The following is a 21,724-nucleotide window of genomic DNA, read 5'->3' on the forward strand; positions in this document are numbered from 1 at the left end:
TAAAAAGTTTGCAGCCTACCCTATTTTAAAGGTCTGACCTTACATGAAGTTGGCCTATACATACTATTTTCAATTCAAGATTTTAATATGTATGTTTCATCAGTTTTAAGTTATTTTTTTCACAATTAAATTTAGGGGTTCATCTATGAGCCTCTAAAAAATGATCCAAATGTGAATTTTTACCATTTCCAATAACAAAGATATATTTTATAATAATAAAAAATGGATAACACATATAAGAGTTCATTAAAATTTATCATCTTTAGACTGATCTAGTGTGGTTTCATGACCGGCCAGTCCTCATAGCGACCAAACTAGGGTTGAAGATGACGGTCCAAAATTCAAACTTATCCAATCCAAAGAGAAAGTCATGGTGGTTTATGTTTTCAGAAAAATGAAATGCTACTATGTACTAAACTTACACATAACTAATTCTGATTTCTGATTCATCCACCTTATTTGGTACAAAATCAACATATTTATTAGATATGACATAGTGGTTGTACTTAAATCAGTTATAATTAACAGAATTGGTTATTCCTTTTTTTGTAGTTTGTTAGTTCTTCCCTCTTGCTTTAGTTTCTGTTATCTCCTTCCCATATAAACTGATTAATGTATCATTATTTGTAACTTTTGTATCAATTTTATACTTGGATAATAAATGAGGTTATTAAGTATTTTTTGCCTTCTCTTTTTTTTTTGGTCAAATTTTTGCCTTCTCTATTATCAGGTAATAATAGTACCAAAGAATGTAACAAAAAAAATTAAATTTGTGCCAAAGAATCCACCATATTTATATGCAATTCTCCTCACTTATGAAGTTTTTTTGAAGGATCCTCACTTGTGAAGTTGTTTCCACTAAGCCAACATTATTAGACAAATTATAACACAATTTAACAAAACGAGTGATATAAATTCAAACAAAATAAAAAAATAGTTTAGAGGTTAAAAAAAAGAAAAATTAAAGCACAGACAATTCTCCACAATATTTAAACGATTAAAATATAAAAACTAAACTAAGTGTTTGATTAATTAAAAGATATAGATTATTTTTTTATTAAATTGACAACCGTATAAAAATACAGTCTCATAAATTTTCTCTTTAAAAAATAGTCTCCAAACCTTGAAAAACAAAAAACTGACTCTAATATTTTACAAATCATTTTACCAAAAAAATGATCGTTTTATCTTGCTTGTGTAGGTAAAACCAGCAAAGAATCAAGCTAAATTATACGTGATCCAATCAATAAACTACATCTTTTAAATAAATAAATAAAAATTGAAAAACCCAAGTAAAAATTACTAAAATTCGTTCAACATGTAAAAGAGAATCTTGTTAGCTTCTTACCCACTTCAAAAAAGAGAGTAGCAGAAGAAGATTCCCCTTTGCTAGGCTCCACTACCATTCTTTTTTACTTACAATGTGATTTATTTTTTCCTCCCCTTTAAGCTTCGTGTGTTCCCTTAATTTAGAGTCGCAGAATTGGAACTAAGATATTCCTTCCTTGGAGGCAAATATTTTATTCTATATGGTGAATGTCTCATTTTTTAGATTAGATATTCCTCCTCTTCTCTTCATGAATGCACTCAAATTCATGACAATTATGCAACTTTTGGACTCAAAAGAAAAGAAAAAAGTTGCAAGTTGGATTGATACTATAAACCTATTTGAATATGTGCTTTCCTTCTCCTCTTTATTCACCTTGTTGGTAAAAATTATGTTGATGATGGTATATGCTCCCCCACTATTCATAAAGTCTTTGCAATTAATTAATTAATCATGATAGGTTCATTAATTCCTGCTGCCACTGCAAGAGCATACTTGGGTTTGGGTTTCGACAATCACAACAATTATTGCATAACACGTAGCCAGCATCTGCATATCCGTCTGCTTTCATATTGCTCATTTCTTGAGCATGATGAGCCATAGTAACTTCATGCATGCATATATGCAACCATAACATATCAATTAGTAACAAAGGATATGTTATGGTTTAGTAAGAAAGCCGATAAATAAACTAAGAACACAAAAATTCATCAAGAAGTTCGATCAATTGTACTCACGTCTTTGACAACATAGTATAATTTTTTTATTCATATATTATCGTCCAATTTACAAATTTACTCCGCTCTGCTACGCTCGAGTGTCGATAGGCTTAGTAACAAATATGAGTCTCAAGAGAGAGCAATGTAAATTTTATCTATGAGAAAGAGTAGTTAGAGCATTAGATAAAGGATATGTATGCATCCTTATATTGTACTTAATCCTCAAAGACTTTTGAACCAAAAACTCATGGATATGTGGGTAATAAAGCATATTAGATCTCATGAAAAGAAGAAAAATATATAAAGGAAAGAAAAGAAAGGCAGGAAAAGATATTAACCATTAATGAGGTTTTGATTTGAAATTGTAGGAGAATATGAATCTCATTTACACACACACACCTCTTATGAAAAGAAAGCCAACATAAAATAAAAGTAGTACAACAAGGAAGATAAAAAGGAGAGTAAAGAAGAAAAAAAGAGGTAACAGTAAGGAGAATCATCTTTTGTATTGGTGATTTTTAAATTCGTACAATTAAAGAACACTCAGTAAGAGGTTCTTAAACCATGCTACAAGCACATGAGTACCCCTTAATGTCAGACTCTTTGATTCCCTCTTTCTCATGTTTTCTTACACTTTTTTGAATAAACAATAATTTTCATGCTAAATATGTGAAAATTTCACACAATAATCCTTAAATCTATCAAAAATTTTAACACATTAGTGTCTTCTTTGTGATAATTTTATGTATTGACCAATAAATTTTTACTAAAACTTTTTTATTTGAATAAGCCAACAGATTTTTATTAAAACAAAACAAACTAACTAACTGATTTTTTTTTTTTTTTTTTTTTTATGTATTGGTCAGACTTTACTTAGCTTCCAATAAACTCATCAGGGTCTCTTTCATCTAAGAATCAAAGGGATAACAAAAACTAGCCAACTAAAAACACATGACTTGAGAATTCAAATGACTTAAAAAAAACAAAGACAAATTTACATATGATTTTGTAATTTTAATATATGTATGTACTTATTTAACATTTAAGGATGAAAAAGACTATTTAGCCCTATGTTTTCCATTGGTTCTTGCTTCTTTGTAAGGAAGTTACAATTCTCTCTGCTTTATCTCATACTTTTTCTTTTGTCTCTTTCTCTCACATAAACCAACTTTATTCCCACTAAACTCACCTCTAAAAAGAAGATGATCCTCTCTTGATCCTCCTTGAGTTCATAAACCAACATACCTTCCCTTTTATATATCTCTCTCTGTCTCTCTCTCCCTCTCCCCCACAAGAACTACAAAGCAATAAGCCAAACACTCTCTTTTGCTCTTGTTTCTTCCTACATACAAACCACCTTCTTTTCTATTTTGTCATATGAACATATCTATATCTTAAAAAACAGTGCTTATAATTTATTTTTTTAACAAAGAATGGCTTCATCATCTGAACTAGGCTTGGATTGCAAGCCACATAGCTACTCCATGTTACTGAAATCATTTGGAGAACAAAGTGATCAAAGCTACAAACTCGAAGAATTTGTTTCTCGCTTAGAAGAAGAACGTCTCAAAATCGATGCTTTCAAACGTGAGCTTCCTCTCTGCATGCAACTTCTCACAAACGGTACACTTTCAAACCACCTTTTCTTTCTTTTATATGTAACAAACTATTTAATTATTTGTCCGAGGTCTCAAGAGACCGAGTTCAAATCTTATTTGACATATTTGTAAAATTGTCGTTAGTGTCACTTTAATTAATAATTTTTCTCGTGCACAATTTTCAGCAATGGAAGCATCGAAGCAGCAACTTCAAGCGTTTAGATCGAATCAAGGAGCAAAACCAATTCTAGAAGAGTTCATACCAGTGAAGCAATTAACATCATCAGAAACATTGGAAAAGACAACAAATAATAATGTATGTGATATGGCAAATTGGATGACAAGTGCACAATTATGGAGCCAAACAAGTGAATTAGGAACAAAACAACAACAAAATTCAACAAAAGAAAATAATGATAACAATAACAATATTGGATTTAACATTAGTCCTAAACATAGAAATGGTGGAGCTTTTCTCCCATTCTCAAAAGAAAGAAATAACTCATCTTGTCAAGGTCAGGGTCTTCCTGAACTAGCACTAGCTTCTACTCAAAAAGAAGAGGATAAGAAACATGTTGGAGAAGCAGAAAAAGGGAAAACAAATTCAGGGAATGAAGTTGATAATCAAGGAAAAGGAAGTCCAGTAGCATCATCACAAACTCAGACAACAAGCAATAATTCAAACCAAACTCATAGGAAAGCAAGAAGGTGTTGGTCACCAGACTTGCACCGTAGATTTGTTAATGCTCTTCAAATGCTTGGTGGATCTCAAGGTACTAAAGATCACAATCATCACATGATAATTACAACTTAATCCTTATTATATGTTTCTTATAAAATAGTCTTATGTATATGATCTGTTTAACTTTGATTTTTAATATCCCCCAATACCACTAGTATCAACTATGGTCCTATTTGAAAAGAAATAAACAATTCTAGTAATTTAAAATTATTATATATTTAAGGGACACAATAGTTTTTCAAATGGGACATGATAACCAGAATCAAGCAGAGATGTGAAATTTAGTCAAATGTTATTAGGAAAAGGTTTTTTTAATTTAAATTAAATAGATAGACTAAAAATATATATATTTTTAAATATATATCATGCTCATCAATTAATTCATCATTAACTTTTTTTTTTTTTTATATTTATATGTTTGTTTTATTGTAGTGGCAACACCAAAACAGATAAGGGAGTTGATGAAGGTTGATGGTTTGACCAATGATGAAGTTAAAAGCCATCTGCAGGTAAACAAAACAGCACCTTTGTTGTTTGTTGCTGTACTGTATGTACTAGTAATTACTTCCTTCTCTGACAATTTATAACGAACCTTTGTATTTTACTTTGTTTTTGGTTATTTCAAAAAGAAATTTAATTTTACATATGTATATGTTTGTTATTGAACAGAAATATAGGCTTCACACAAGAAGACCAAGTCCAAGTGCACAAAATGGTGCACCAGCAGCACAGTTAGTGGTTTTAGGAGGAATATGGGTCCCACCAGAATATGCAACTGCAGCTCATGCAGGAGGAACACCTACTCTCTATGGTGGTCATCCTACTTCTCATCATCTCACTCTGCCACATTACTGCACTGCACCAGGCCAAGATCAGTACTACACTACTGCACCGCCACCGCAGCAGCTACTTCCGCCGCCTCATCACATGCACCATGTCTACAAGACCACGCCACACGGACAAGGTTCACCGGAGACATGTGGAGACGGGTTGGATAGTATCGAAAATGGGAAGACATCGGAGAGTAGTAGCTGGAAAGAGGGGAGTTCTGAGGATGAAGGGGAAAGGAAAGGGTTTGTTGAAGAGAGCAATGGGAGTGAAATCACTCTCAAATTTTAATTAGGCCTTAATAATAATAGTTATCATTATTTAATTTTAAGAAATTAGAATATAGAGGATTTTGTTTTCCAATCCTATGCATCTTGGTTTGTTAGACTATTCATCATTCAAGAAAAAAAATGATATGATAATTAATTAAATAAAATGAAAGCTATGCAGAACTAAATATCCTTAGTTAGTTTTGGATGAATTTTATGTAGCAGGTAAATAGGGCATATTGCATGCAGTTTTTAGTGGGTTAAAAAGGACAGAAAAGTGAGGATTTGTTTTGTTTTGATTTTGTACTGTTCTGTTATGTACTACTACAACGGTCCACAGAGGGAAGAATCAGATTCTGACTCTTCGGGTTTTCTGGTTTTATCAGCTAGACATATATGCCCTTTAATTCTATCAATAATAACAATCTTAGCAACAACAGAATCTGTAAAAGTTTCAACTTTAGCATTTTTGGTCTAAAATTGGTCTAATCTGCGTGCAATCGTAGAAACTAATTCAACGAATGTTTGATATTTTATTCGAAGTTTTTTTTTTGTCATTACCAATATTTTAATGAAACAGATATTTTAATTTGAGACATTTTTTGTTTGAGATTCCCCCACTACATTTCAGCCAATGACTTGTTGAAATTTCATGCACAAACAATTCCAATGTACCAAATTCTTTCCTTGTGATTGTGATGGGTGAATCTCTTTATTTGCAGATGATTCCTCATAACCAATTGGTAAACTAACGAATCATACCATGTTTGGAATTACATTTACTCTATCTCAATATACTTTATTTACCGAGTTTATGTTACGCACTTTATAGTGTCTTGCTAACAAGTGCTCACAAGATACTCTTTTAAGAATTTTTAATTAAGAAATTATTTATTGATAACAAATGCACTCAAGATAGTACTCTTTAAGGATTCTCAATTAAGAAACTATTTATTGATAACAAGTTTTTTCAAGATACTCTTTAAGGATTCTTAATTAAGAAACTATTTATTGAAAAAAAATCTAATACTTCAATTTCCGATGCATTAAATGGATAAATTTCCACAAAAGCTTACTATCTAAAGTTCTTCAAGAGTGTCTTTATGACACTCGTTAACATTTCTCTTAAATATATTGCGAGTGGTAAACGGATATTTTACCTATCTATCATAGAACTTTACTTTACTTTTTTTTTTTTTTTTTTACAAAAACTACCTATTATAAAACATGCATGTGTGCACCATATTTGTCCAATTTAATCCAGGAAACAATATAGGACCAACCTAGAACTAAACCATTCAAAATTCAGTACCTTTTTTTTTATCAAACCATTTTATATACAGAGGAGCTTAGCTATCTTGCAAAAATGCTATCTATGCAACCTTCACACGTTGTCAAAAATACACTACCTAGAGAGACAAAGTGCTTTCGATAATAAAGAGAGGGCAGGTTGAGAAACAAAAAATTCCCTCTCACCAAGCACATGCCTTGAAGCATCTAGCTACTAGCTAGTTACTTACATTATACTATACCAAGTTACCAACATATTCAGCATTTTAATGTAAAATTCTAAAGCAAAATTATTTTTGGACACCCATGATTAAGATCCTCATGTGAACCAAAAATAGGAAATAATGTGTGAATGATTTAAACCATGAAATATAAAGAGAGCAAAGTATTGAAACTTGAAAAAAAAAAAAAAAAAAAAAAGAAAAAAGAAGATTGAGATAAACATGAGAATAAAATGGTGCATCCATTTCAGCCAAACACCCACCCCCCCCCCCCCCCCCCCCAAACAACTTGAAAGAGAAAAAAAAGAGAAAAAAAAAGTATGTGATAGACGTGATATATTAATAATATAATAGAAAAAGAGAGATATAGAGAAAATGAAGTTATCAATTTTATCCTCAATCCATGTCACACATTTCTTATAAAATTCACTAATAACTTATATTATCTATCAATAATAACTCAATGTTGTTGTTAAATGTCTCTGCTATGAAAAACCAAAGCAAAAAAGAATTGTGATACTAAAATAGAGTATTATAATTATATAAAATCGTAAATACCCCTTTTTCATACGACTCTTTCAATATATAATCTAATGGTTTTGAAAAGAAAAAAAAAATGCATATCGAACTCGAAGTGCCATGCTTTTTTTTACTTAATATTGAATATATATCATCACATTTTAATATTAAAACACGTGGGATCACAAAGAGAAAATGATTATGTGAGTCACTCTTCTCAATAGGTATCATTTTAGATTTCTCCCTAATAGAAGTACCTATGAGATACTAATGTTTATAGTATAAGCCAAACTCCATTGTGGATGGTGTAGGAAAAGAGGAAAATAAAGTTCAAATATGATGAAACTATTGTGTATATCTTAAAAAAAATCTAACAGTGAATAGATAAAAGAGAACGATAAAAACTTATTGTTTTTTTGACGTGACACGCTAAACTAATTTTTGGGATTGCAATCAAGCACAAATTAACTTCTTTATATAAAAAAAACCACAAAATATAATTGATTATCAATATAATGTCATTTTTTTAAATCTTGAAAAATGGACACTATTACTGAGGTTTTAAACCATATATATATAAATCTGATTGAATAGATTTTGTAAAATTGATTCTAAATAAAAGTGAGTGGAATATAAAGTGATTTATGTTTGAACGTGTTTGTAAAAAAGTGGGTTTAACAATAAATTTAGACTAAAATCATTGTAGAAGCCAAAATCAACAAATTCGAGCTTCAAATAGAATCAATTTTACAAACAAAACCAATTCTCCTTTAAATCATTCATCTAAACAATGATAAAATCAATATTTGACCCTCCAAAATTGAAATAAAAAATATGAGTTTTTGTCCAAACGTGTGTTTTGGATCCCTTTCCAAAAAGAACCAAACACATATTATCAGAAAACCAAACAAGCTGTTCGAGGATGAGAAGACAAATAAGCAGGTCAATTCAATGAGTGAAATTTGAATAGCTTGTTTTCTGCCGTAAAAATCAAAAGTTACAATAACAGTTTTCCCAATAAACTTGACAAACACTCAAAAAAATATAATAAAAAATTTATTCATACTATTTGCAGAGACTAGAATTGAATTGAAAAGGAAAAAATAAAAGGAACTTTTTAATCAATCCAGTCTTTTTTTTCTCTACATATCAAGATGCTATGTGCTAAACTTTATTTTAAGCATCATACAGACAATCTGAACATCGAAAGATTATAGCACTGCTTGTCGGTGAAAAAAATAAAAAATCTCCGCACAATATAGTATGAATTTCAAAAGCAACCAAAGCTAAATCTAACCATACATGGAGCTAGTGAGATAGTAAAAACCACTAGGCAATTAAAGAGACAACACATTGTACAAAAATGGTTTCATACTTTTGGTATTTCTGGTAATAATAACAACTATCTACCATCAAGACTTCCATTTGTAAGTTGTCCAAGACCACCATCACCGTCACTCTCGAGCAATATTGATTCAACTAGAGCCTGCAAACCAACAAAAATTAACTCAGCATATGCTACCAGCACAAGTTAATGAAATACATAACAATGAAGAAAAACAAGAAATAAGCTGGATTATAAGAGCAACTAAACTCACTAAATTTATAAGACAACACCAAACCAAGACCATATTCACAAGGTCAAATCAATAATGATGAACAACCATCAGAGATCATTCAAATCTCAGGGGAGAACTATATCAGCCATTTCCTTGATAACAAGGAATTCACTTCCTAATAGCTACTTTTGCATCTCCATTACATTACAGCTTCGCACATAAGTATTTAAATTTCTCCAATTTTTCGCCACCATAATCTATGGCATAAGATGGTTTTATTTTAGACCCCTTTATGGAGCTTAATTAATGGAAACATTGCTTAAAATAATGTGGTCTTGATTTTCTAATCATTCATAGGATTTCTTATCATCTATATTCATGCTTATCTAACTCTCTCAAATAAAATTTATTCTTTGAAAATCAATTGCATGTCATTGGCCTCAAAATACAAATACCCGTGCTAACACTTTAAAGAGAAAAACATACAAAAGAGAAATATACTATTTAATTTCAGAGATATTTCCATGGAAAATATAACTTTTTGGAAAAGGGATAAACGAAGTGAAGCTATATAAAAAGAATCTTAAGAATACAAGTCCTGCATACAACTGCACTATATAATGATTCTATATTGTCACCATAATTCAAGGAATCACAACAATTTGTAAAGTAAAATTAATAATAAATGGAGAACTTGCCACAAAACTGCAGAGAGATTTTTCAACAACGTTCACAAAATAATGTGAAATTGTAAAAGAAAAAATATCCTAAGCCACATTGTGAAATTTAAACATTATACAAAGTCACAGGACGTGATTTGCAGCTTCAAATGTAAATCAGAAATATATATAAGACACAAACCTGGAGTTCTTTTTCACTGGTTTTAAGTCTTTCCGTGGAATCGTGCACTTGAAGAAAACATTCATGCAGCTGAGGATCATTTTCCCAAGCCCAATGTTAGCAATAGCATTTACAAATTTGATGTTAAAATTGATGTTAAAACTTAGATATTACCTTGGTCAACTGCATCTGGCGATATAAAGATTTTTTCTTTGCAGTAATCACTGCATCCTCCATTTTCTGCGATTAATATCTTCTAGATCAGAATATAAAACAGCTTTTGTGTTCAAAGTAAGGATGTTGGAAGTACAGTAATCAATCTCAAAATTTGATGCTTGGAAATAAATGAGAAGGTACCTTAGAGTGCTTTTGTAACTCCATAACATTAAGTCTTCTTTCTTCCAATCCCTCTTCCAGCTTAGAAACCTGACAAAATTCCACTTTTCAGCACCACCAACACATAAAAGAGGAGAAAAACAACTTATTAAAGACTAGAGCGCTTGGAATCAGATGAATATTATTTTATGTGATATCCTAACGCATTTATCAAACATTAAAATATTGGGAAGCCTTTGAATGCACATGTTCAGAAAGTGAACTTGTTCAGAATAGAACATCTGCACATTATCATAAAGCAGCCTTCTAGAGCAGACATCGCCATATTGAAAAATTTCCACTATTCATTCATTTTAGTTTTGAAGAGACTACAAACCTCCTTTTTTAGTTGATCAAGCAGTTGAATTGACCTCTCTAATTCATCTTCTACCTGAAGACCACAAAAGCAAGTAAAAACGAGATTAAAATGTGCCAGAATCAGTCTCGGTTAATTTTATGACATTGTGTTATCTGAACAAGAAAATCGTGAATGCTCGCATTAAAGGAACTCACAAATGATCGCAATTATATCACATTACCTCATCATTGTGGTCCCCATTAGAATCTGATGGACTATTTTGATTTGTCACATTCAAACTGCAGGAAAATCAGGCAAAATAAATATGTATGAAGCATAAGTAAACCAAAGAAGAACAGTTGAAAATTAACTAATGTTAGAGAAAATTAACAGAGGAAATCTTACTCGATGTTTCTCCTCGGTTGTTCTTTTTTATGTTCGTCAAAACTTTTATCAGGATCACTAATCCTATCATTCTTTTTGTCTGGATCCACATCTAAGGTACGGTCTTTATCGACATCTCCACCCTGTACCCTGCTGTTTTCTAGTTCATTTTCAGCCCTATCACCATCACGATTCCAATCATCATCTAACATGCTTTCTCTATGATCATCATAATCTTGCAAATGTTCAACTCTTCTATCCCTAACCATGATGTCACGGTCTCGGGACCCATCGCGGTCTAACATGCTTTCTCTAGCTTGATCATCATAGCCTTGCAAATGCTCAACTCTTCTACTCCTATCTCTGTCACGGTCTCGGGACCCATCACGATCTAGCATGCTTTCTCTAGCTTGATCATCATAATCTTGCAAATGCTCAACTTTTATACCCCTGTCACGGTCACGGTCTCGGGACCTATCACGGTCTAACACGCTTTCTCTAGCTTGATCATCATAATCTTGCATATGTTCAACTCTTCTATCCCTATCCCTATCATGGTCTCGGGATCTATCACGACCTAACATACTTGCTCTAGCTTGACCATCATAATCTAGCATGTGTTCAACTCTTCTATCCCTATCCCGGTCACGGTCTCGGGACCTATCACGGACTAACATGCTTTCTCTAGCTTGACCATCATAATTTTGCATATGCTCGACTCTTCTATCCCTATCCCTATCATGGTCTCGAGACCTATCACGGTCGCGGGACCTATCACGGTCTCGAGACCTCTGATGCTGTCGAGTCCAATCACCACCTCTGGACCAATCACTGCCTCTATTCCTGTATCCATCTTTCTCATTAACATGATCGTAATCTTGGTCTCGAATCTCTCTATCTCTGACACGATCATAATCTTGGTCTCGAATCTCTCGATCTCTGCCGCCACGATCCCAATCTCCATTCCTTTCATCATTATGATGATAATAACGTTCTCTTTCTCTCCCAAAATTTGATCTGCCACTGCCACCTCCACGAGACTTGACCCCATTAACTTTAACCACACGGCCATTAATAGTCTGATTCATAACAACAATGTCAAGACGAAAAACTCTCAAATCATAACCACATCACAGCAATAATTACCAAACATTAACATAAATAAACTACATACTATGAAAAAAAAAACATAAAATACATACTATGAAAAAAAAAAAAAAAACATAATAACATGATAAATTACATACTCTTCCATTCATATCGTTGATAGCATCAATTGCAGACCTAGGGTTTGTGAAAGTAACAAAACAATAGCATTTCCCAATTGTACGTTGGTCATTGATAATCTGAGATTAAACAAAAAAAAACTTTATCAATAAAAATGAAAACCAATTAGTTGAATCGATTATTAGCTAAAGAAATTAAATAATTAACAAGGGTTTAATAAAAAATTAAAAATTAAAAATAAAAAAGTGAAAGACTACCTTGACATCAAGAATGGCACCATACAAATTGAAGACAGTGCGAATAGTTTCATCAGTGGCGCCGTAGGGAAGACCGCCAACGTAAATGGAGCTATCATCGTCCAGTGTCATTTTGTGGAACTGATTTTACTTCAACTTTTCTGCTATGCTTCAAGCTTTCAACTTCGTTTCTTGACCATAGTCTTTCTCCTTCACTCTTTTTCTCTTGCAAATTGATATTTACTTCACTCGATTTTTTTTTTTTTGGGTCGAATCGGGTTTTGGGCCGGTCTTAGTTGACATGTGAAGAAAATTGCTTTTCTGACATGAACGTTACTTTTTAGGCCCCCTATATCTCTACAGGCCCCCCAAAATTACGATATTAACCTTTTTTAAGGATACAGTATATAAATACCGAACAGTCCGGTAGGTACACATACCGGAGGAACATATTTCCCATTTACAAACCAAACACTTCTTTTATTTTAAGGTAAGTGAGCATCTTGCCGTCTCTTTCTCTTACGAGGTCGTTCTTCGACATTTTTCTCCGTGTGTTGTAGTGTCAATCTCAAAGATAAGTAAGCATCAATCACGCTTCTTACAACAAACTCACACACGTTCTTCTTTCTCTTATTTCCTCCAGGCCGAGAATCGTCAGATACCCAGACCAGTGGTTCACTCACGCTCACTTCCTCCACCACGCACCAGCTCGTTTACATGTATAATTCAATACCACTACATTATAATTCAATACGAAAGAGGTCTTTGTTCTTTTCAAGAACTATATATGTTGCTTTCTGACATGTATTTGTTTAAAAAAAAAACGAGAATACCACTAACTCAAAGCATTATAGTGTGATTTTGTTATTCAAATGTACATGCTCTGCTATGTTGGAAAATTCACAAACTTTTTGTAGGGTTCATAAAATTTACAGAAATAAAAGGATCAAACTTTTCATTGAATATGACAGAACTCTAAAAAAATTATGCAGAAACAATACGAGAGAGGAAGAAGCAAGATTTACCTTCTAAATGATTGCAACTGAGTGAAGATTAACGCTATTTGTTCTATTAATTGTGATGAAAACACAAAAAAATTGGCCAAAAAACGCAAGGTATAGAACAATATTGAAGCTTATAAAATAAATGTTAAAAAATTGCACCATTTTATATAGATAACAACGTGGGTTGAGTACGGTATGTATATACCAGAGGTGTAATTGAGAAATCGCAAAATGTTCCTCCATAACATAACTACTGAATGCGATAAACGTGAAAATTTGCCTCCGGTATGCACATACCGAAGGTTTAAAATGTGAAAATTTAAAATGCACTACCGGTATGTAACTACCGGATGTATTATAAAGATTATTTTTGTATTTTTAGGGGGCCTAAAGAGATATTTGGGGGGCCTAAAAAGCAAACTTCTTCTAATATAGGAAACTTCCTATTAACACAAGTAAATGACGCTTTTACCCCCAATGGTAGTTAACAACTGTTATCCTAAGCACCAGCCGTTAACACCCGCTGGAACCCAGCGGCAGTTAACTGCCGTTCACACCAGTTAACAGAACCAATGCAGTCTGCACTGGTTTAGCCCAGGAAATTTGTCATGTTTTACCTATAATTTCAAACGGCAATTCTAGAGAAAATCAAACCGAAACAACAACATCCAACAATCACAAATATCAACATTTCATGAGTTATCAATTATTTGGTAACATTACACAAAACCGGTAATGCGTTAACGTTTCACAATTGTTTGAAATTCGTCAAATTTTCCACATTATGCAACACATTACACGTAATGTACATTAATTACTAATAAATGTGAAACTCAAATATATATATATATATATATATATATATATATATATAGAGGATGTATCACATGAGAATGACTTTGTTATATGAGAATGTGAGAATACAATATCAGCCCTTTAGATTAAAATGAAAGACTTAGATTTAAAGTTCCAAAATAAACATCAGGTGGACCATCGCTTCTTCTTTTTTCCTCCACGTTCCAACACAACTGCCTCTATGTTTCTTCTTCTTCTTCTCACGTTTGAGAAAAGGGGCCAAATATGCAACCGAAGAAATTATAACAATGGTGCTAAGAAGCTTCTCCACAAACATCCAATTGAAGAAAAGGGATATCTGCAATTCAACTTTCTATATTCACGCTTTCAATTAGAGAGAGAAAGAAATAGAAAATGGGAAAAATGAAGGAACTACATCACATAGATAGGGAAAGAAGTAGTGGCTGATATATATAGATAAACCATAATCAGAGATAAATCGACAGTGGGGCGTTAGATCCAGTGCAAGCATAGTTTTTTTTTTTTTTTCTCTTTTAATTTCTTTCCCAAAAATTATATATGTATTTAATTGTTTTTTATTTCTATTGTACTTCTTATTTGATGAAGATGACTTTGTTCGGGAGGAAAAGAGGACTTTGTTCTTAATGTATCGATGGTGGGAAATCAATTTTTTTTTTGTTCTTCTCAATCCTGAAGATGAACAGATAGAAGAGAGGGATGTACTTCTCAAACGCGGAGAAGAAAAGGAGGCGATGGTCCACCTGATGTTTATTTTGGAACTTTAAATCTAAGCCTTTCATTTTAATCTAAAGGGCTGATATTGTATTCTCACATTCTCATATAACAAAGTCATTCTCATGTGATACATCCTCTATATATATATATATATATATATATATATATATATTTAAAAGTTAATTACATATCACAAAAAAAAAAAATTGGTCATTACATTATATATTTCAAAAAATACGTTGGTGCGTATCGACCAAAAAACGGATTAACATCAGAAGTGCTCGGAAACGATCGTCAGGAGTGCTCGGAAACGATCGTGTTGATCCAAGAATTCATAATCCAATGTTTTTGCCTCATCGCTCCTATGATTTCTCCACTCCGTGGATGATGGAGGTAGTAGACAACCATCTTTCAACGAAAAAAAGACAAAATGATTTGGGATTAAACCAATGCAAATTATGTTGCTTTTTGGATTAATCGGAGGCATACCTCTAAGTGGGAAAAGAGTCTCGGAGACTCCAATATCAACGGTAGTCATCTCCACCACCGACCTATTGTAACAAGATGCAACGATGTGTCCCATATCCGGCAATGCCAACCATTTGTCGGGAGGTGCAAAGCTACTAGGATTTTTGGGGGGATGCAATTCATCCAAAATGTACTTGTAACGGTCCTCGCTCGCATATACCTCGGTGTATTTGTTCATATGCTCTTTCAACTCTTTAATAAGTGCTCTCCGCACCATAACATGAATTTCTTCCGTCAAACCCACGCGTTCGACAATAGCCCTAAACCCACAATGTCTGTCACCAATAACATCCACAATTCCCTCAATGTATGGTCTCATGAATTTTGGCATGTAATACATAGGATACGATGGATCATAATTTCTTGAAACTAAGCTAGGCTTAGGAACTGGAACCAGAGAAATGCCAACGCGAGCACCTTTTCTTTTAGGTTGTGAAGATTTTTTTCGCGGTGAAGATTGATTTTCCGGATATTGAGAATCAAAAGTCTCCCACTTAGATGGGATCCTACGTGTAGTTTTGATTTTTTTGGGAGCTCCTTTGGTTGGCACTTTTCTTGGAGGTGGTGACAACATTGTGGTCTCTGAAAACGCTAACAATCACATACCCTCTTTGATTTCTAGTTTCATTTGGAACATAACTCTTTCGAGACGTTCTTGGATACCACGCCACTCCTCCGCGACCGAAAACAAATCTTCATTACTTTCTTCTTCACCCATATACAACTTATGCCAATGCGGGTGTATCTCATCCAATCGAATGGGCTTGTTGTGACGGATTTTCATACCAATGAAGCATGCACAAGGTAGGCCATACGACGTCATTTGAACACAACTGCAAGTTTTCTTCTCGATGCACAAGGTTTTCCTAGCATGCGCTTCTTCCACAAAAATAAAGTTCATGCCTTGTCTAGACATGTGACCCCCCCAACCCAGAGTACAAAGTGACATCTTTGTATCTATTTTCCAAGACCGTAACGCTCCTACCAAACGATGATTGTATCTCCCCGAATTGGTTTGCCAATATCTCATCTATTTTTTGCCAACAAGTACTCAAATCACCTTTGGAGGTGGACAAATATTCCTTCCCCACACCATGAGCTCCTTCAACTCTATTTGTGGTCCTACACCCAAGATGTAACACAAAGTTCGTCCATGCCCTCACTAATTTGTCCTTAAAAGGCTTCAAAATGGTAGTTTCAACATATTCAAAAAACTTTGGATGATCCTTACAAACATCTTGGAATTCCACTAGATTACCCACATATAACTCTTGAGTAGGAGATTCAACCAATTTTTCTCATGCATCAAATATGGTATCAACTAACTTACTAAGACTTTCCACGTCGACAATCTTCTTTTGCCCATCCACCACAACAACATTTTGTTTAACTTTTCAATCGGTGATGATTCTTGATCTAACATTTTTGCCAACATGGAAATAACAAAGTATTGCACTACTATCGGGGAGAACATTACTACGGACTTCATCATACTCGGGTCCCTGTCGGTCACTACCACCTTAGGCATATCACTATTTGGTTCAAGAAGTTTAAGCAACATTTGCAAATCCGAAGTAAAGTTATTCTCCTTCTCCGACGTCATAAATGCAAAACCAACCGAATATGTCAAATAGGTTGAGGTGTCTCCAACTATTTCAAACAATGACATTCTATACAAGTTGATTTTGTTCGTGGAATTCATTATCAAAACAGTCGGAAAAACGTTAAACAACTTTACCGATGTTGGATGAGTCCAAAATATGTCTTGAAAGGTTTGACTTTTCGGATTTTCTCTTACGTAATGAACATATTAATTCTCTCCCAACTTTGAGATTAGATATTGCATCTCCGTCAAGTCACCCGTTATTGCCTTTTTGAATTTGTGACGTTCATTGTAGACTTGCTTGATATTTGTCACGGACTCTTTCATTTTCTTCTTCAAATTAGTCAAAATATTTTTTGGTTTCGCCGAAGAATCGGTCAAGTCATGTACAATCTTCTTGTCGTCCTCCATTAATCTTCTAGCAAGAAGGTGCCCTGCTATATACCGCACCATCTCATGGTTGTGAACGCCATTAAAAATAGCCAATTTCCAAGCATTGTTTTCCCTCACGACATATCCACGCACCTTGAACAAACACCCACATTTTCTTGATCCCGTTGCTTCATGCTTCACCTTTGTCTTCGGTAATTTGTGCTCGCCGCTCCGTTCACAAACCAACTCCAACATAACATTTCTACCTTCACAAGATCTTCTAATGATAACCGTAAATCCACTTCGTTGTCACGAAGTTTACACACATCGGAATTGACGCTTGAAGCCTCTACTTTAACGGAAGCTTCAACCTTCACGGAAGCTTCGACCTTAATGATAGCTTCAACCTTAACGGAATCGACAACACTAGATTTTCGATCACTCAGATCATCATTCGCATTATCAACCGTATCTATAAATAAACAACATATAATTTGTAAATTAATTAATAAACATGTATCTAATATCATAAACAAAACAAAAAAAACAAAAGGAAAAAAAGTTTTGGAATTTTTTTTTTGGGCAGTAGCTACTGCCATTTGAAAATTTTTTAAGTTAACAACCGCTCACACCCAGCTGGTAGTTAACTACCGCTACAGCTCGTGATAGTACAAAAAAAAAACCAGAAAAATCAATCAAATGTAGTGGATTTTAACGTTGTAATACCTGTTCTTTGATGCATATTGTGTGTAGAAACGTCCTAGCAATCAATCATCAATGATTTGGAAGCAAGAATTTGACACAAAAAAATTTTGAAATGGGATTTTTTTAGGTATGGTGATGGTGAGGTAAGGTGATGAGTGAATAGGAGAGGTAGGGGTTTTCTGGTTTTGGGGGGGAAAAAGCAACGACAGTTAACTGCCAGCGGTTCTTCCAACGGGAGTTAACTACCGCTTGGAGCTTTTTAGTAAATTACTTGTGTCAATAGGAAGTATTCCATGTCAAAAAAGCAATTTTCACATGTGAAAAGGGAAAAGTTGGGCCCATTTCCAAATATCATAATCAAGCATTTATGATAAATACTACTCTAATAAATGATGTATTTGGTATATATTATTGACTAAATACATCATTTATTGAATAAACCTAAAAAGTTAATTTTTGCTTATAATAATGACCGAAGAGAGTATGTTTTATTAAACATTTATCAAATATTAAGTAAAGCCTTCCTTAAATAGATATTAAATCATCTTCAGAACAAATTTATTAAAGCAGTCAAAAGATAAATATTAAAGCACTCAAAAGAATGTTAATGTTTATTTTGACTAATTAAAAAAGGAGATGGAGTGAAAAAAATGTCAAGGCATTCATTAGCATTAAGCACACAAATTTCACACACTCTCCTGTCAATATTATAAGAAAAGTCAACATTTTAGATTCATTCATTAAATGTTATATATTGTCTATAATAACTACCATATACATCATTAATTGTAAGAATTTAAAATGTAGATTTTTGTTTATAACTGATAAGGGGTGTATATACAAATTAATTAAGAATATAAATTATGAAACACGCAAATTTGTGAGATATAATGTATGCAAATTTGGAGATTGTTCTATGACTTTTGTTCACTAAAAACAACATCCATAGCTTAAATTTTTACTACTCTCCAATTAAGGAAATAAATAATTTTCGAAGTTTTTCTCTTCTTTATCCGCATTTTAATCCACCAATAAAGTATTATATTTTTTATATATTTCTTTCATAGCAAACATCTATGATACATTATCTCTCTCTAATGATTTCATATTTCTTTTGCCAATTTACCGATTATTAAGTAAAATAAAATTTATTTCAACTTCACATTAATAAAAGTTTAACCGAATTCTTTCACTCAAAATAAAATTTAACTTACTTTCAACTCTTTTTTTTTTGAACAAATTAAAATAGAATATAATTACTCAAAAGCAAAGTGATTCACCCCGTACCTCCAACTCTTTTAACAAAAAATTAGACTTCAACTATGATTTAACCAATATTAAATTTAGATTGTGTGACATATATTTAATGTTGAGATTACTCTTTTATCATATTGTTCTTATCATGTACTAACAACTATCATAGAGAACCGAATGTAGTTTCTTAAAAGATTAAATTTGCACATAACAAAATGCAAACATTGTCATGGAACTATAGTTTTTATTGACAAATTATACCCATAAACTATCAACACCATAGTTAAATAAAAACAAAAAAGTGTACTAAAATGATACTTAAGAAAGAATTAAGTGAGTAATTTCTGAAATATTTCCTTCTTCAATTCTCATATTAATCTTTACAAGCGGTTATCATTCATAACAAAAACTATACTACTGGTTCAAACCTACAATCAAGATTCAAACCTAATAAGGACTCACCTTAAACAAAAGAATAAGATCTTTGAAACAAAGGAGGACGATGCTTTACCCCTTTCTCTAGCCTCTTGAAATCCTAGTTTAAATCTTGATTTCTTTGTTCTTAAATCATCTCCATTCAGGCTTCCGTAACCACATATTATTGGACTAATCATACCAATTCCTCATTGCATGCTAGGGTTTATGATCGTGAGTGAACAATTATGGTTTGCCAATGATGAATTTCGAATGAGAGGAAGGAGCGGTGACCGGTGAGGGACAAGAACTTTGATTATCCTCTAATGAAATTTGAAGGTGTTGATGAAGCAAGAATTTTGCCGAGGTTTGGTGAATATTTTCAATTGTATTTTTCTTTGCTTCAAGTGATTGATGTTGAGGAATGAACTCTATCCCTCGACTGTAGGTTCTCTGCCTTCTCCAATTAAGCATTAGGTATAGTTGTTTTTGAATTTTTTGAGCTGCACTAAAAAATGAATATAAAAAAAATGTGAAAAAAGTTTTTAAAAAAAATTATTTTCTTGGATTTAATCGGAGACAAATCAAGATAATCACTCATGCTTTAACGAGGATAACCATATCTTTACCTAGTAAATATCACATTGTAATGTTTTTACTCCCTAAACAAATAAACGGTAACAAATAAATAGAGTCAAAAGAATGATTGTCTAAACACAACCTCAAATAATTTTAATTTGAATACATACATTAATAAATAAAATTTTAAAGAGAATTAATGTTAAATAATTTGACTAAATTATTTATTTTTTAAATTTTATTATCCATGTATCTGAGTCCAAATAAAATTTATTTTGCATGTAAGGTGATTATAGAAAAATTACTCCATTTTGACACTTTTCCCACATAGTTCTCTAAATTATTTTAAAATTATCAGCAATTAGGCCTTTCGTTTTCATAATATATTGGATGGTTAAACCATGGGTTGATAATATTATTATTTTTTTTAAATTGAGACCAAAGTTGAACAATATGAAATTGAGGAACAAAAATTACAGTTTTGGTAAAATATTATAAGAGGGCAAAAAACTGCTTTTTGTTTTTTATTCACTTAACATTGAAACCTGTCTTCAAGTTTCGATTTATATTTCCCAAAAGATAAAAGCTCTCACCGAGTTTTCATTAGCATTTGTCATCTTAATTAACTCATTCATCTTTTGAAGCTCCTTTCTCTTAAAGGCTAGTAAAGCACTTGTCTTTCACATACGTTTTATCAAATCGCAGAAAGCAAAGCACCTACATTGTTGTGTCCCCAAAATCTATGTACATTTGATTGTGTTCTTGTTCTTGACATGCCTTTACATTTTTCCTCTAACCCTTTGCATTCCCTTTGTAATTTTCCATAAAATAGTTTATATGTCAATGCCATTCATGATTTTCCAACTAATTGTTGACTAGTAAAAAATTGGTTATTGCTTATTGAGGTTAGTTCTGTTTTGTTACAAGAGATTTTGTATAGGTATATAATTGAAGCAATACCCTTGTACCTTAATTTGTTTCACCAAATCCACATAATAAGAAAACAAATACTTGGGTTGCATTAAGTCAATTCCTTTCAGCTTGGTTGGTTTATAGAGTTCAGAGTTATAGAGCATATATAGGTTCATAAAGACTAAAGAGTGAGTTAAAAGAAATATTTTATTTTATGTGAGAATTATTTAAGGGTCTTGTTAACGAGTGCCCTTAGAGCACTCTTTAAGGATTCCTAATAAATAAATTATTCTTTAAAAAAGTTAAAAACTCCAATTTTTAATGCATTGATTTCATAAACTTTAACAAAAATTTATTATTTAAAGTCACT

The 21,724-nt window shown here is 32.5% G+C and overlaps 2 protein-coding genes across 2 annotated transcripts; one reads left to right on the forward strand and one right to left on the reverse strand.

Moving 5' to 3' along the window:
• The first annotated feature begins 3,263 nt into the window (after positions 1-3,263).
• Positions 3,264-5,925, forward strand: LOC11443648 (myb family transcription factor EFM). Its single transcript, XM_003609160.4, has 4 exons — positions 3,264-3,669; positions 3,830-4,417; positions 4,819-4,895; positions 5,056-5,925. Exons 1-4 carry the CDS (start codon positions 3,480-3,482, stop codon positions 5,503-5,505), a joined length of 1,305 nt encoding a protein of 434 aa, XP_003609208.1. The 5' UTR covers positions 3,264-3,479; the 3' UTR covers positions 5,506-5,925.
• A 2,672-nt stretch (positions 5,926-8,597) lies between these two features.
• Positions 8,598-12,663, reverse strand: LOC11442835 (RNA-binding protein 25). The gene is made up of 9 exons (XM_003609161.4): positions 12,454-12,663; positions 12,217-12,315; positions 10,991-12,048; positions 10,827-10,884; positions 10,625-10,678; positions 10,270-10,338; positions 10,087-10,152; positions 9,934-10,002; positions 8,598-8,999 (listed from the first exon to the last, which is right to left on the reverse strand). The coding sequence occupies exons 1-9, from the start codon at positions 12,562-12,564 to the stop codon at positions 8,916-8,918; spliced, it is 1,668 nt and encodes a 555-aa protein (XP_003609209.3). The 5' UTR covers positions 12,565-12,663; the 3' UTR covers positions 8,598-8,915.
• Between the last annotated feature and the right edge of the window lie 9,061 nt (positions 12,664-21,724).

This window comes from Medicago truncatula, chromosome 4 (genome assembly GCF_003473485.1).
Source record: "Medicago truncatula cultivar Jemalong A17 chromosome 4, MtrunA17r5.0-ANR, whole genome shotgun sequence".
Taxonomy (NCBI): domain Eukaryota; kingdom Viridiplantae; phylum Streptophyta; class Magnoliopsida; order Fabales; family Fabaceae; genus Medicago; species Medicago truncatula.